Source organism: Colius striatus, chromosome Z (assembly GCF_028858725.1).
Source record: "Colius striatus isolate bColStr4 chromosome Z, bColStr4.1.hap1, whole genome shotgun sequence".
Lineage (NCBI taxonomy): Eukaryota > Metazoa > Chordata > Aves > Coliiformes > Coliidae > Colius > Colius striatus.
The window spans coordinates 46,606,571-46,624,486 of NC_084790.1; the positions used below are offsets into that span (position 1 = coordinate 46,606,571).

General features: G+C 33.8%; 1 protein-coding gene across 1 annotated transcript in view; it reads right to left on the reverse strand.

Annotated features, from left to right (window-relative positions):
* Positions 1–17,916, reverse strand: part of ADAMTS6 (ADAM metallopeptidase with thrombospondin type 1 motif 6) — a 139,578-nt gene that overhangs the window by 31,634 nt on the left and 90,028 nt on the right. The window contains exons 13-17 of the mRNA XM_062018097.1: positions 11,710–11,855; positions 9,409–9,472; positions 3,701–3,803; positions 2,469–2,602; positions 420–543 (exon numbers count right to left, since the gene is read on the reverse strand). Of these exons, the coding sequence (XP_061874081.1) occupies positions 420–543; positions 2,469–2,602; positions 3,701–3,803; positions 9,409–9,472; positions 11,710–11,855 (571 nt within the window). The remainder of the gene's footprint in view (positions 1–419; positions 544–2,468; positions 2,603–3,700; positions 3,804–9,408; positions 9,473–11,709; positions 11,856–17,916) is intronic.

Genomic DNA, 17,916 nt, shown 5'->3' on the forward strand with positions numbered 1-17,916 from the left:
GGGACAGCATTCTAGATCCCAATAATCTTAATAGTCTCTGACTGAACTGAGCTCATTCTAGTCCATCAATCCTTTTCCCATTTTGGAAGCCAAAAACCAATAAGACAGAAACGCAATGTGAATATTGTCTTTTTGAGCTAAAATTCTAATTTCTGATACACATGAAAATCTTACACAATATTAGTCTTACTGTACCACCATAAGTAAATAATTTGAAACCTTTACCCCTACTTCTCATTAATGAAATACATTGTAGTATTTGACACAAATCAAAACTAATACAGAAAAAGTAAATGAGGCAGAAAGACTGAAAGTGAATGACCAGCAGGAATGCCATGCTGGCAATCAATGCAGTAATGTTATTTGCTAAACAGTCATCCAAATGTACGGTGCAATAGAATGGACATCTATGTGCATACCTCCTCTGGGCAACGAATCATTGAAGAAACCTTCAATGGCTTCACATGTACTCCCATCTCCTCCACAAACACGGCATCTATCTTCCTTAGCATCAGATCCCAAAATATTATCACAACCTACATGCTGAGAAGAGATAAGAACAAATATTTTAACAGTAAGACCACCTTGCATTACTATCTTAATAGGTTTTTTGAAGTGTTTCTACCAGGTCTGAGATAATCAGCTCTTCTTTTTATCTACCCTAGTTTAGATAGCTGTTATGTGGGTTTTCACTTACTAGAGAAAGAAAATAAAAAAAGAACAAAGCACATTATGGTTTGTCTCCAAATCTTGATTCCTAAGTACTTCATACTTCTCCTGTGACTTCCTGGAAGGGTTCTCATAGGGTTTACAAACAATGTAATTATTACAGCTATCAATAAATCAGTAGTGGTTTGGGTTATTTTTCTTATCACAACAGCAAACTGTGTTTGATGTATATGATACTTTGCAAAGGTAAATGCTGTGTGTTCCTTGAACATTTATGCAGCATAAATAATATTACTGTCCTCAAAGGCATTCACAGTTTCATAGACTGTATTTCCACGTACTCCAGACAAATCTGCAATTATTTTAATAAGTTTTAATGTAAAGTGTAAATGACTTCACTTTATGAATGCAGACTGAAATTTAGCGAAAGGCTGAATTGCATGCCGCATTAGACAGGATTCAAAAGCCTTTGGTAAAAAGAGGTGCCTATAACTGATAATAAAAAGTACATAATATTTCTGAGTATGTACTTGAGAAATTGATGTATGGTGAACAATTATTAACTCTCTATAACTTACTGATTCAATGCTACTATAAAGCTGATAAAAAGAGACAGCAGGACTCTTTAGGAAAAAAAAACCAAAAGAAAACAAGAGAATGAATGAGTAGGATGGAAACAGGATTAGCTCTTTCAGGGATTACTCTCTAGCAATATTATCTACCAACTTGTAAACAGGTAATACACATGTCATAAAAGAAGTTAAATTCTTTACATAATTGTCAAAATAGTGTTATTCTAGACATTTTTATTTCAACTTTCTGATTTACTAAGAAGACAGAGGCTCAACTTTATCACATAGCTCATCCTCAATTTGAGATTTAATATACTAATTTTAAAAGATTTCTCAAAAGTACTAAAATCTTCTTAAGCATAAGTATATCAGAATTCCACAGGTTATTTCTTGTCCTTTTTTTTCAAGTTTATTAATACGTGGCAAATGTCTTTGATCTTATCATGTTATGCAATAAACATTCATTTTCAGTCCTCAATTCCGCAAAGAAGCATCAAGTTAGCTTTAGTTATGTTAGTGGTTTCAGTAAAATCAAATAATTTTTTGAATGACCAGCACCATTCAGATGTCTATAATTTAAATATATAATTAAATGCTTTGTGAAATTAAAGAAACAGTGGGATGTATGTAACCAAAAACATGGCACACACATCCAATTCTATTCTCATTCATTTAATGCAGTTCCATAGGAATCTTACAAAACAATCAGACCTTTGATAAATGGCAAATACTTACATCATTACACACTTCTTCCTAGAACTATAGAGCAATAATTATGCCTTTCTGTTTCAATTATATTGACAGTAGAATTGTTTGCAACAGGCTTAATTATTTAGAGAGAAATAGATTAATATGTTCACATTTACTGTTCTTCAACCAGCGTGGTGTTCTAGTTGGAATGATGGAACAGGCCTAGGAACAGTGCAAAGAATCTGTTCAGCTCCTGTTGCCCTTTCCACTGATTCTTCAACAGAAACCATAAAGCAAGAAAAAAGTTGAAAAAATGAACGATTCTAAGAATGTCTGTGAGAAGCTACTAAGATTCAAACAATGACTCAATTAAATAAGATCAATTTTATCTTTTTGGATCAATTTTAGTCTTTAACTAATAACTTGACCTGTCAACACTCTCATTTAATGTAATTAACAAACAAATACCATTATCGAATGTAGGAGATAGCAGACACAAGAAAGTAATCCATAAGTACTTTATAAAACATTTATAACCTTGCATTCTCCATTGATACAGATATCCAGTGAATCAGCATTGCACTGAGTCCCATCTATTACTGCAGGAGCACGTTCAGTGTAAAAATTATAACCTTCAGCCAAGCAGTTTAATGCACATGGTTTAACCCCACCTGGACAACAAAAATGAATGAAAAAAAACCCGACAGAAATCTTGAAAAGTTAACAAGTACTTAAAAATACGTATGCATAAACAGATCTGAAATGTATAATCTTCTTTCATACATGAAACATATAATGTATACACTTTATTTACTTCTCTTTATTGATTGATCTACTTGACTCTTCTTTCTTGCAAAAAACCATTATTTTACATAGTAAGATAATGCAAGGTTGGCTGGCTCTATAACGATTCCATTGTGTTAATACAATCCTAATAATTATTAAACAATTTTTAAAAACAGCTTTGTGATTTGAAAAACAGGAATAATAAAATAATGTGGTGCTAGAACTCACTAAGTTTAAAACCAAGTTCAAACTATTTCAATTAGGAATTTAGTTCTATTGAGTTACACTACAGTTCAGACCATGTTATCAAAATGATCATTTTCAGACTTTTAATCTAAAAAACTGTGAGTAAAACCACTCAATCCAGTAAAGTACAAAAATACAAGAGAAAACATGGACTTATTCACTCAAGAGTTTAGGACAGGGAAAAATAGAAAAACAAAAAGAGCACTCTGAATTCTGAGCAATAACCAAAGCATAACCAATCTTGATTAACAAAAAAATGAAAAATAACCTTTTCTTGCACATCTTAATTATTTACAATTCAATTATTGAAGAAGTTTTTAGAGATTCTTATAAAAGCTTTTACTTCTTTCTCTTTTCCCTAGCATTCCAACCTTAAGAAAGGAAAATGTATTCTGAGATTTTTTTTATACTGAACTCATCATTGTAGCATGAGAGGCATTTACAGATCACTTATGGAATCTTTAATTCTGTTACAACTGCACAAGGAGAGAGCCTCCATATTTCTAAAGTGGAGTCTTTACAATGATGCTTTCTTGCTTTAATGGTAAAACAAAACTCTGCCAGAATAGAGATAACACTTCTACAACATTTTCAGCAATTGACAAAAGTAGAGGCTTAGCAAACATAGCTTATTATATTTCAATCAAAACATTCTTTTTACAATCATTACTGTCTCTATAAAATTTCTGCAATTTTGAAGAGTTCACATATAATATTTTTGCAAAACAAACCATTACCTCCAGTGTAGGGTTTCCAGTTGTAATACTTTCCCCGGAAAGGCATATTGTCAAAATCCGCACATTGCTTTTCTCGAAAGTCACGAGCCCCTGAAGCACATGGCTAAAACAATAAAGACAAAAAAATGTTAATGTCTTGCAAGTATCGACATAAAAGGAAATACTTATGTGCTTATATTGCAAACAAAACTATTCAAGACACTAGCAGGTGGTTCCCTGCTTTATCTTGTGGCTCTAATTCTGAAACTTGCTTTATTCTGTTGCAGTTGAAGGGTCTAGTTTGCAGTCTTAGGCTACTGTGAAGTAACTTAAACATGAGGTAATTTAAACAAAGAGAAATGTTACATAACAATTTCCATAAAATTGAACAATCAGAATCATGTCAGACTGTGCTTCATAATCAACCCATCAGCTACCTCCTTATAAACACACAATAAAAACATCTAGAAAAAAATTAAAATAATTTTGGTAAGAGATTTAGGCTCAGTATGTTCTACTAAGAAGCTGTACTGACTCATGTTATTAACACATCCAAGAAAAAAATGAAAATACTTTCAAAAGAGATGTATCACCTCTGCTTACTTGTAGCCTTGACAAAGGCAGTGTGTTAAGGCTGAGAATGACAACAGATACTGTGTCTGCCTTTGATTTTTCGTAGTCCCCAAGAGTGAAGAAATATAAACTCCTCTCATTTAAATTTTTTATACTTGTATTACCAATTACAATACCAAAAAGTATCTTTTTTTACTTTGATTAAGGTTATCTGTAACTGAAATTCATCTTGGAAATAATTATAAGAGAATTTTCACAATTTTCATTTTTAGTTTTATTCTGAAAGCAAAACTAATTTGTTTAACAGAAATCAGAGGTGTTAGTAAATATTACTATTTTATGAGCAACAAAGAAGCCCATTTTATCTTTCCGTGTATTCAAGCATGCTAGTAAGGTTCAGGAATCTGAATTATATTCAAGTCACTGGGTCACTATCAACATGGATGATATATATTTACTGCACAATGCAAATAGAAACATCATTATTATGATGCTCAGTATTTATTAATAAAGCTCTCACAACACTTGGCCCGTTGCAATATGATTTACAAACAAGCACATTTTTCTCTAACATTTTCATGCTGTTACAGTATATTGATAACTCTTGTAAGGCAACAGACTGCTTGTGTTTCCAAAAGCAATTTTAGGAGACTGCAGATTATCAGATAAGTATCTAACATATGTAAAAGAATTTAAAATCAGGTCTGAAGATTAGTTGACAAAATAATTAGAATTTTCAGTAAAAAATCCACCATTGACTCTAACAAGAACACAACAAATTTTAATACTGAAGCAAAAAATAATTTATCTGAAGCATTTTAACAAATCGTTAAACCACACTGTCATGATGCCAAGTATCTTATATCACAGAAGTCTGAATAACTTGAGGTAGACTTCAGTGGCTGAATTCACTGCATTTGCTACTTATAAAGGGTTGTTCCATATCTCACAAAGATGAGAAACATAGAGAGAAAAGTGACAGTTAAAACTCAGGTACTGTTCCAAGGTGTAGCTCCTCACACAAATATTTTTTAAAAAAAATAAGATTTAAAAGATTAAAATTAGGAAAGTAATGAACAGTATCTGTTAATGTATACATAATGAAAGGAATCAACAAAAAACATTTGCCTACACTGTAGAACAAAAGTGTTTTAAAGACATCTACTTTTATATAAATAAAATATTCACAGAACTTGTAAGCAAATCATGTTTCTTATTGAATATAAAAAAATTATGCAGCTTTTTGCATGTTTTAGACGTATATCAAATTAAGCTTCACATCCTATATAAATTTTATATCAGACAACGAGTTAATTTGAGTAATTATGTGCCTTGCAATCCTACAAGCACTTTTTATTTATTTTTCATAGAAAAATGCATGTATCTTTGCTAGTGACAGTGTGCCTAGTGGCAGAAAGTGAGTTTCTGATGAGTGTATTCTTTCTACTACCCCTTTGTTTCCAGAACTCATTAGCTAACGTTTTTTCCTGCTGATCTCAATGTTTCCATTAGCAGATGCCTTTTGAATTAAGACAACTTATATGGCTTTGTAAATGTTTGATTAGAAATAAGCCTAGTAGGAGTGTGTGAGTCGAATTAAAATGGTCAAAAACCAGGGCAACAAAACTAACTCATCTCTGAAAGAAAAATAAAGTCAAAATGAGAAGGTTTTTCTCGTCCATGAATAGTAGATGATCTACATTAAAAATTACAGATGGGCATTGAATGCAGACACTGTAAAACAAACTTCAACAGAAGATATATACAAATAACCTGTTTTTCATAAAAACTGACAGATTTACATGTACTTAACACTTACATTAATCAAACACACCATTTCATCAAATATGTCAAGCACTAAGGTCTATCATAAATCTTGAAAATAAATCTACTAGTCTCTGCAATTCTTAGTGATGTAAAAACCGAAATATTACTATAAAAGAAATAGAATGCAACTGTAAAAAAAATTAAGGCAGTAAATCTACACTTCTTCAAGTATCAATAAGTGTTCACATTGGAAAACTATACCTCAAAAATATTTTTTAAAAATTATTCACAGTCAAACTGTAAGAATGGCATTTCTAAAACACCTGGTTCCAGTCTGCAGTCTTTCCCAATCTGTTCAAGATTTGGTTTTTCAACCTGGACACTGAAATGCAAAGTTTCCTTTGCTATGTCCTGTTTAAATTATTGATTGAAATTTGAGTTTAGATCGGGAATATTTTGGAATAGAGGGTTACAATTTTTAAATATTTTGATAAATTGGAGCAGCGGTTTGAAAAAAAAAAAAGCAATTGGTGCAAATTACTACAGTTGAGTAGGAACAACCAACTGTGCAAGCACAAGCTGAGGAATGACCTCTTAAAAAGCATTTTTAAGAATGGGATTTGGGCATTACAGATCAACACAAATCTTGTCAGTACTGTAAGAAAAAGGAAATGAATAAATGGAATCTCAACACTAAGGTGACAAAGTTCAAAGTTATACTTATCTCTAACAGGCCTCACCTAGAATCCTGTGCAGTGATTTGGGCACCACTTCAAGAAGATGTACATTACTGGGCTCCCAAAGGCTATTAACATAGAGACTATCCAGTGTAAAGAAGACTAAGAAGCAGCATGATAATAGTCTGCGAACACAGGAAATGCTTCCTCATAGACAGAACATTATCAGCTGGCTTCTTACTGTGGAAAGTATGGGTCTTAAAGCATGGAAAAACATAACACTATATTTTATGAAAACTGTCATGACTGTAAGGATATTGAAGAATCCTAATGATATCTCCCAGACTGGGGGCATTTCAAAACAGGTCAGCTGCCTAACCATCAGTTAAAAACAGTTTAATGACAGCTGATTTAGTTTTTGAGCCAGAGAATAGCCTCAACGGCCTCACCTTCTACATGCTCCTTCTGTGACAGCACAAGCTTCCTCTCACAATAAACAAATGGAGAGGAAAAAGGAAAGCAAATCCAAATCAAATTAAAGCTGTCTGAAAAGTGTCTGATAATGAAAAATAAAATATTATAAGAACAAAACAAATCCTAGCACCATTTCAATAACACCACTAGGTAGTCATTGGTATATTGTTAACAGTAAAAAAAAGCATTAAAAATTGTATATTTGTGAGGAAGCAGGATTACATGAACTTTCTTGTACATTAATTATGTGGCAGATGCTAAATAGTATCTATTGGAGACAAACACTATAAATAAGAACGCCCGAACAACTACCTCAAGAGAGTCCTCAAGGAGTTAAGTGAGGAGGACTCCAGGGCATCCACATGAATTTTTTAAACAGTGTTAATGTAAAAAGGTCATTACTTGAAAAGGACACATAGAATATTACAGGATACAGTCTGCCCAATATAAATCCCAAATAAATAGTAAAGTTCATAGAGACTTGTCTGATATAGGTTTAAAAGAGAGATAAATAATAATACAAATTAGTATCTTGTATAAGAATAGGTTTTATCAACTGAAACTTTTTACAACTCCTGGTTAAACTAAAAGCATAATGGAACATAGTTAAATTTTCATAAGGCACATAACTTACTAGTACACAACATCCTGACTAAAAACAACAGTAAGAAACCTGTACTAATACAGTCAAGCATATGATAAATGTATTAAATATTGAGTGACTGATCACAACAGAAAGATTTCAATAAGGGATCATTACTTGTTGAATTCCCTGACATCTCCAAGAATGAGAGACACATTCAGTGTTAGTCAACACATTTATTTGTGAATTGGAACTATGAAAAAACTGCTTGTCAATGAAGTTTTCCAATTACCTCTGAGTGAAAAGAAAGAGGAATGTAAATTATTTACAGCAGATCATCTGATAAGCTGGATCCATTAAAATGAATACTGCACAAAGTCAGGCACAAAACCACACATCTACAGAAAAAAATAATATGTTCAAAGTTTCATAATCTCTGTAATTTGGAAGGCTGTGTGACTGGAAAGGTTTTACAGATCCTACTGGACAAGAAGCTATGCTTCCGTTTCTCTTACAACACTGAGGCTGAAAGGCCTAACACATTTCTTGGCTGTGTGAACAGCACAGCTGTGATTAGCAGTAGGAAGGTGATTTTTAATTTCAAAACTTTTAACATCAACCAACAATGATAAAAGCTTCCATGGAGAAGTTTGCAGAAGTAATACTTATGCTAATTGGCAGCAAACAAAAAACAGCAGCACCATGGTAACTACAATACTTTTTCCTGAAATGTATCAAAATAGGTGAAAGATCACCTTTAGGTAGACTCTCATGCTGTTATGAACTTTCTTGATTTAAAAAGAAAATTAAGACGAATTTGAAGCTAAAATAATATAAAAGCCTTTATACATTTGCAGTGCTACTGTCTTGGAAACTTACTAGTTGCAGTGTTTATTTGTGTGTAATTTGTTCTGGTTCATTTTTTTATTTACCTGAATTTGAAATTTATGTTAATAAATTGATTTTACACATTTTTACTTTGCCCCAAGATGAGTTCAGTTCTAAAATGCAACTGATCATTCTGGTAATACTAGAACCAGTAGATACCAAATGGAAAACCAGCGCATTTAAAACATACCAAAAGAAATATATTTTCACAGAATGTGTAGGAGGATTGTGTATGTAACACCATCAGTTTTAAAGGTATAAAAAAGTGTAAGAGGGCTTAAAAGTGGAATCATGTAGGATATTTCCATTTGTGGCAGTTGCTGTGGTACTAGCATACTGTGGAGCTCTAGGAATCTTTAGATTTCCCAGCTTCTGGAATCCCATACAGCATATCCAAAGAAAAGTCATGCCTTGGCTGCTAAAAGTTTATAATTTTTCCCTAAGTACCTATTATTGGCCACTGCTGGGAGACAAGATGATGGGCTAGACATGTTGAATAGTGCTTGTTCATCTTTAATATGGATGCTCAAGTTGAACTCTCTCAAGCCCTTTACATGAAGGCACCAGCTGGGCATCATATTGAGACAGGGATCCAAACAATTAGCAGAACACTTAGAATGCCTGCAATTCATTGCCCTACAGGACTATTTGCCAATAAAACGCAGATCTCACACCTTTTCTAAACTGGGAAAAAAATGCATACATTGTTGCTAAAATGTAAAACAGATGAGTTGATTATACTTTTAGAGTGGAAAAAAATTACTTACATCAGTGTTACAGGAGCGATACCGTTTCCTTTCTCCAAGACAGTATTTGCCTCCACCTGAAGGTCTGGAAAAATATGTTTTATGTATTAGTACAAGAACAAGTTCCTAAGATACACTAACACATTATTAGCATAAATACAAGTTCAAGACATATATATATAGTATACAAAACAACAACAAAAAAGTACATGGAAGTTATATGGAGGCATTTTTCAATATTCTAAGAATTGTAGTAGTGATTTGAACTGGAATAGATACAAAATAACACTGAGTACTTGAAAATCACCACTCATGCAATACTCACTTCTTTTGCATAGATTCAAAGCAATACAGTTAACTGCATTTTGAACATACAAGAAAGACTTCTTTTTATTTGCTTGTTTGTAACATTTGAATCAGAAACATGCAGCCAACCAATATGATACTTCAGGTTTTTTCCGTCTTGTCATATTACACTTTAAAGCATAACAAAATGAAGAAACACTGCCTGCTAAATACAGGAGCCAGCAAAGACAGTAGTTTCTAGTTCAAGAATATGATTCTGATTTGACTTAAGCAGTACTGAATTTGAGGAAACTCCAGAGCAAGCAGGTTTCTGTTAGTGTGAATATGACATTGGCTCTTAAATTCTCAAAGTGTTCAAGAATCTTATCTATCTTCCACACAGGTTAAATAATGAATTAACAGTGACTTAATGGAAGAGTAATCAGACATTAGCTCTTTGGTTCTTAACTTGAAAGCAGAAAACACTTGGCATTTACTCTATAATAAAGAAACAGAAGAATTTACATTAACTAAAACCAAAAAACAATACTTTTTGACATTAGGGATATTTAACCAGGAAAACTATCCTCTAACCAAATTGGATATTTTTCCTACTGCAGACACATTCCCCCACAAATGCATTTGCTTGCTATACTGTTAAACATTTAAAATTTAATCACCTTTCAACATACCAACCTATATAAATGGTGACATGAGTAGTTACAAAATCTTAGGAAATTGCTCATGCTCCAAACAAGCACTTCACTAGCATTTTTACAAACTGCTGTCAAAAGAAATTATTCATTTATTATTTTCTCAGTAACATAATCTGGCATGTTATTGATGCATATGGATCATTTTTGCTTTTGATTCCATTCAGTAAGTAGTGCTATTTGCCAGATTTGACAGTTACTGCTAATGATAGGAGGTGAACAGACCACCCTAAGCAGCAATAACGTGACATTATGGTGTTTATCTTGCAGCGCACAGTAGAAAGCTGATATACAGCCTGGCTTGCAAATATGGGTGCAAGCAACAAAGAACACAAGTGCACAGAGAACAGAGGATAAGAAAGGAGTGACAAAAGCGAAAGAATGGATTTTCATGAAAGAAGCACAAAAGCTTAACGTTTTCAAGAAAAAGTGGTCTTATAAACCAATAATGGTGATGGAAACTACAATTATAGGACATGACAACAACTAAGTATGTTGTAAAAAAACTATCCTTCTGAAAAGACCTATAGCTGTGATGAGGTAATCGGAACAGGGCAAGCAGCAACACAAAGAAAAGCAGTGATTCATTCAGCAAAGGACAAAAATGGAAATAAGTAAGCATCCATCATCTAAGATGTGCTCATGACAGACAGAGGAGCACTTACCTGACAGACCTTCTCTGGAACAGTGCTCAGGACATTGGAAAGTGGACAGATGACGGGACCAGTACAGATACACACAACAGATCAACCTGTAGTGGAGAAGCTGGCCCCTCTTGAGAGACCGTAGATGGACCAATAGGGAGTTGTGGCAAGGAGAGAAGTTGCTGAATTGTTTTAAGAGTCAGTGGGAAGTCATAACTAAATGTTGTTGGACATCACAGTATATAAATGTATTGTATGCAACATAACATTAATAACTATAGTTTATATGTAGGCAGCTGTACACAAAGCTTGGAAATGCTGTGTGGTTTTTTTTAATATCTAACTGGCAATATTTATTTTATATCTGAGATAAGCATTGGTGGTAATATGTCTTAATGAAAAAAAACCTACCTAAAGCATAATTTAAATATATTTTGCAAGAACAGCAAGTTGTCGTTCTAGTTACTGCTACATCTAAATCCGGCTATCTTTACAGTATACAAGATACATTAAAAATGTTTAAAGTATGTCTAGTGAACTTCTCCTGTTTCTGTCTGCTATTTTGAAGACAAAGATTGGCAAACTAGTGAAATATTTTTACAGATAACATGAGAAACCACAGTTTTGACTAATATCCAAGTGTGTCTTTTTGTTGGCTCCGGCTTACTTTAGCTACTTACGCTGGACTGTCACAGTGTCTTATAGATGAGGAGACTCCTCCCCCGCAGGTCCGGCTGCACTCTCCCCATATTGACCATGGGCCCCAATCCCCATCTATACTCTGGGGCCAAGTGCCAAAAGGTACGCACTCTCCCTGATAACACCACTGAAAGATTTCACAAAAGAAACCACAAAATTAGCTTCCAGGCTGACAGCTATCGGGACAGAAAAATATAAAGGTCAGGAAATTACCAGTCATAGGCATTAGCATTCTCTGTATAGATAACAAGACTAATATTTTACTTTTCCTAGCCATGTTTAGACATTGGTGAGGGTGTGTGTGATTTGTTAATTGTCTTTACCAAGTCCTGAATTAGAAGTCCCTAACACATAACAGAAGTTTAAGAAATCTTAAAGATTTTTTTTCTTCTTACATCTTTCTTAATGTTTCATATTAAAGGAACTGCAAATCCCTTACATTCTTTCAAACACTAAGATTAATTTTCAAGATTAGTTTAGCAAAACACCCTTCCCATTTAGGATTCATGCAGGGATTTCATTAAGCAAAATTAAAAAAAGTCCCCTGAAGGTGTTTTTAAGAAAGTACTCTCTAACATTAAAAAAAAATCTGGACAATGTTACAATGGAAGAAAAAATTGTTGCAGTACTTCATTTACACTAACCCTAGACATAATAAAAGTAGTGCCAAAGCACTAGGTACAGAAAACCATTATCTGATAGAGGCTGACCACTTGTTCAATGACAGACTCAACGCATGTACTTCACTCAAGCAAACATTTAAACTTTGCGATATTGTTATTTACATCATACATACAAAATGACAAACAATTCACATCAATGGCTAATTGTTAAAATAAGATTATCATTTCCTCAGTCCGAAACCTTGTTTTAAAGCATTCAGAAACAATCCTGGAGTCCATAGTTTGATCCACATTCTGCTGTCTACTGCATCACTGAGAATCTGGAGTACCTTTGTTACACAGAGTAGAGCATGGTCTCCAGCCTACTGTGACTTGAATCTGCACATTTCACTTCCAAAATGTGGTCATCTGCTGTTTAAACTCCTTTGAATTCCCATAACAGACACAGTATTGACCTTTTTCAATAAAATCCAGACAACTTCTGTGTCCAAAGTCAGACATATTAATCTGACAAAAAACACTAAGACGTGCACAGAAGACATGGACAAGACGTATCCCTGTCCACCACTGGAAGACTCACTGTTGACTTTAAACTAATAGGTACAGCAAAGTTGTCTCTTCTCCCAAGTCCTAAGGTTCATGTAAAGTCTCAGTCTCAACAATATGGGACTTGAATTACTCTAGATGTCTCTGAAAGGAACTGAGAAGAGAATTTAACCATCATCCACGACTCAGAAAAAAAAAAGATAATAAGAGTTTGATATAAATAAAGGTTGCACAGACTGTTGGTTAAAAATAATATAAATTCTTATTTTTTCATTAGTAATCTTGTTTTTAATAAAAGATACTTCTAAACTGTCAAATGTGTCAGAGTGTGAGTGTGTAGCCTTCAGGAATGTAGACTAATGCTGTATTTTAGGTTTTGTGACCAGCACGGATAACGTGCTGATGTTTTAGCTATTGCTGAACAGTGCCTGCACAGCAATCAAGGCTTTGTCAGTTTCTAAACCCAAGTAAGCTGGGAGCAGGCAAAAGGCTGGGAGGGGACATAGGAGGGATGGTTGACCCCAACTGATCAAAAGGATATCCAAATACCTATAACATCATACTCAGAAGTAAAACTGGAATTGAGGGTGTTTCCAAAGTAGCCACTGCTCCACAGACTGGCCAAGCAACAGTCTGCTAGTGAATGATTGCCTTTGATCTCTTGTTGGCTTTTTCTTTCCTTTCACTTACCAAACTGCCTATCTCAGCCCATGAGTTTTTCTCACACCCTCCTGATTGTCTCTCCCATCCCTGGGGGTTAGGGAAAGAGCAACTGGATGGGCGCCTATCTGCTGTATGGGGTGAATCCACTACACTCTTCTTCAAAAAAAAACCCCTCCCAAAATGGAGAGTTTAATAGGCTTGTACTGAGCAAAGGAGGGTTTATCCTTCTTGGAGCTCTAAATTTACAAATCTGAGGTTTATGCCAATGAGCAGGTATCCATCACAGGAACATACCCTTAATAACGGGCTTCTCTTCAATCCAGACTTTTTCTTAATGTCTGCATAACACAGTCTTTATAATGAACTCACATTTGCAGCTAATATAAATATAACCATATGGCACAGATAGAATTATGATGGAGAATGAAGTATTTATGTGAATCACACGCAAGGGACTAAAATCTTCTGGTTTCCTTCTAATTATAATGGTAAACTAAGTGATAATGATTTTATTAACTAAAGATAACAATCTCTTTGCAGCATTCTATTAAAGATGCCATAAAAGTACATGTACTGTTACTTAATGCTAAAGTCCAATGCTAAAAATTAAAATGTTTCTAAGAGTAAAAATGTATGCTAGTAATTGAATTAAAAATATGGAGTACTTATTAAAAACATGACAAAATCAAAGTTAAGAAATGAAGGACAGTTGCAGTTTGACCCACAAGAATATCACCTATGCAAAACATCCTAACTCCTTCCACACTGGTTAGGCCACACCTTGAATATCGTGTTCAATTCTGGGTCCCTCCCTACAAGGACATTGTGGTGCTGGTGTGTGTTCAGAGACCAGTAACAAAGCTGATGAATGGTCTGGAGAACAAGTCTGACAAGGCAGCTGAGGAAGCTGGGGTTGTTTAGCCTAGAGAAGAGGGACTTAGAGGAGATGTGATCACTCTCTACAACCATGTGAAGGGGAGTTGTAGTGACATGGGGGTCAATCTCTCCAGTAATGAATGACAGGACAGGAGGAAATGGGTTCAAGTTGCTCCAGGGGCAGTTCAGATTGGACATTAGGAAGAACTTTTTCACGGAGAGGGTTGTTAAGCATTTGAACGGGCTGCCCAGGGAGGTGGTTGAGTCACCATCTCTGGAGATACTTAAAAGACACCTAGATGAGGTGCTGAGGGATATGTTTTAATTTAGTGATGGGCCGAGCACTGTGAGGTTAGTGGTTGGACTCGATGATCTTTCCCAACAGTAATGATTCCATGAATGGATACAACAGATAGGTACATTTTACCTGCTTTATTTTTCCAAAGCTGTATAAAATCCCTGTATTCTGTAATTTCCTCTGTCATGCAGACTTTGTCTTCCACATTCTCACATTCCCCATATTCCAGTAAAACTCCTCAAAATGCTGTTTTTTCTCCTATACTGAATCTAAATCTGAGGACTTACTTCTCACGTAGGGGTCTCTAGTGGAGATATACTAATTTTCTAGTGAAAATTTGTATATCTCCAGAAGCCACTGATGGACAGAATCTCTGCCAGAGTAGTTAAAAAATATGAAAATCTTCTTTATTTCTAATGGCATTACATAAATATGATTCCTCCACCAACTGTAGCAACCTTATCTGCTATAACAAGGTATGAACTATTGAGTAACCAGTATACGAAGAAACAAAAAGTGACAGCTATTTTAAAAGAACAATCCCTCATGAAAGGTTTAGAACTTTCATTCTTCTCTAATATTGAATAAGTAACTTTCAACTAGCTCAATTAGAAAGACAGTGGTGAGGTACCTGAATAGTTATAAAATGTGCAAAAATAAAGAGTAGAAAACATAAGCAATATGAATTTTTTCTTATAGAGATCATTGAAATAAATAATGATATAATGGTATATTTGAAATTAATATGATCTCTTTCAAAAGAACTAACATTTACAACAGCATGCTTTTAGAAAATTCAAACAGCAAGTACTCTGGTATTGAGGAACACTGATTTCATCTTTTGGAAGGGGAAATAAGAGTATATATGTATTTCCATTTTAACAATGTATTTGCAATCATTTTTTCTACAATTATTTTGCAAGAAAATTTAACATCCAATAATAAACTTACTACTTATCTTAATGATAACTTAAATCAACACACACTTAGCTATTTAAACTGTCCTTTCAGGACACTGTGATTCCACTTCTGGCATATTTGCTCTTCATTTACATCCCTAGCACAGACCTTAACAATGATGTTAGAAAGGGTTACACTATTACTACTTTAAATTCAAACACAAAATAAATATTCCTCGCAGTTTTGTCTTATTATTTTACATGTACCATTTCCTCATTGGGGTGTTTTAAAAATCCATCAGTTTGTTTATCCTCACAAATACATCTCTGGGTATACCAGAGAGAAACTTCATGTAACTTCATTTCATAATGAAAATTATTCATGAAACTTCATTTCATATTGAAAATTATTATTACAAATTAGGAAAAAGCAGAGCTCTTTGAATCCATCTGATACATAAACCCCTTCAGTAAATCATAAACATATTAAAGCTTTGGAACAGAACAGATGTATAAGTTCCATCTGTAGTAAGAGATCTCTATCTATAAGATCACTCTATTCTCTTTCCTTGGTTGCAGAAAACAGCTGAGTAAGTTTTATGAAAAACACTGTAAAAACTGTAGGAAAATACCTCCTGAAGAAAATTTCAACCCAAATAGTTAAAAGTCTAGCAGATGAAAAAAAGTTTTATAATAGAATGTTAGATCATTTTAATTGCAGACTTTGCCAAGAAGATATTAATGCACACCACATCGAACTTTGCATTGAGTTAATAGTTACAGTGAACTTACATTAGTCTAAAAGACCTTCTAATTACGATGAAGTACTCAGAGATCTTGTTACAGTGTGGAATGTCATCTATTATGCTCCTGGACAGACTCCAGCAAAATAGGGCCTAATTTTGGTTGTGGCCTTAAAGTGTGACTGCAATAAAAATGCTGTAGCTGTTGTATTAACAGTAGTAATAGTAGTAATTTTTAAAGTGTTACGGAATTGCATCCTATTATCTTCTCCTTAGTGTGTGGTAGAGAACTACATATTTTGAAAGAGCTCGTGTTTTCTATTCTTTTGCTATGAGGAGCTATTAATTTACAGGAAGCTTTGAAGATGTATGGATACAGTTCTCTGCTGTTAACAGGCAGGAACAGTTTATCTTTGTACAACAGTATGTATTCTCACATTTCCCTCTAAAAATCTAATGATGGAACAAAATACTGATTATAAAAAAATTTTTTATAAAGAGTAAACTCTGGCAAGTGGACATGCAACAGTGTCTTAAAGCATCTCAACTTGTTCATTGTAGTTTCATGGTTTAAAAAATATAAATTGAGGTAAATTGCTCCTCGTCACTGACAAAGAGTTGTGGTTCCAAAATAAACTTAGACTGTTTATTTAAGAGTAAGGCTTCTAAAATCTTCTACTACTCTAACAAAACATAACATTTTTGGTAGAATGCAAAGGTCTCTCTATTTTCATTGGCTAACTCCAAGTACTCTATCTTTTTCAATGATTCCTTCAACGAATTTATTTAACGTAGTTTACAGCTATTTCCAAACTCAGCACAGAAAAGCCATCATAACAATGCTAGGTCATGTGCCCTGAATGAGGCCATCAACAAGCATTAATAAACCATGACAGCTGCCCAAAAGCTTTCATCCTTTTTGTTTAAACATCAGATTGCAAGTCAAAATGAAGTGTAATCTTTGTTGAAACTAGACCAGTTAGAATGGCCAAAGTCAGAATGAGAATAGATGTCTGTAGTCACTGTTAGGAAAAAATTCAACCTGGGACAGTAAATCTTATGGACACATGCAGAAGTCTTGGACAAATACCAGAGATTGTTTAATATAATAAGCTTTCTTCACTTTGTACAAAACTTCACAAAATATATTAGCTTGAAAAAATGACATATAGACTTCACATTTTTCCCAATACACGTTCTGTAAATAATTAAAATATTTTTCTCTCTTTAAGATCTGGGTCGATTTGATATACAAACATCATTTTAAAATCAAAATTCACATGTTCAGATAGATTTAGTAGCACTAGGCTTATTTATTGCAACACTGACTTTCTGTATTTTTCTGTTAGGTAGAAGAGTTTATCACACTGCATAGCAAAGTCCTGTAAATATAAATAGTTATGCAAGTATACCTGACTATCAAAAGAATAATTCAAAGTCAAAACAGAAAACTCACTGAGAAACAAAGGCTTTTAGAGAACCCTTTTATTAAGACAAATGTTTTTTTCTATACGCTTGTATGTTTCAGTTTTTTTAACAA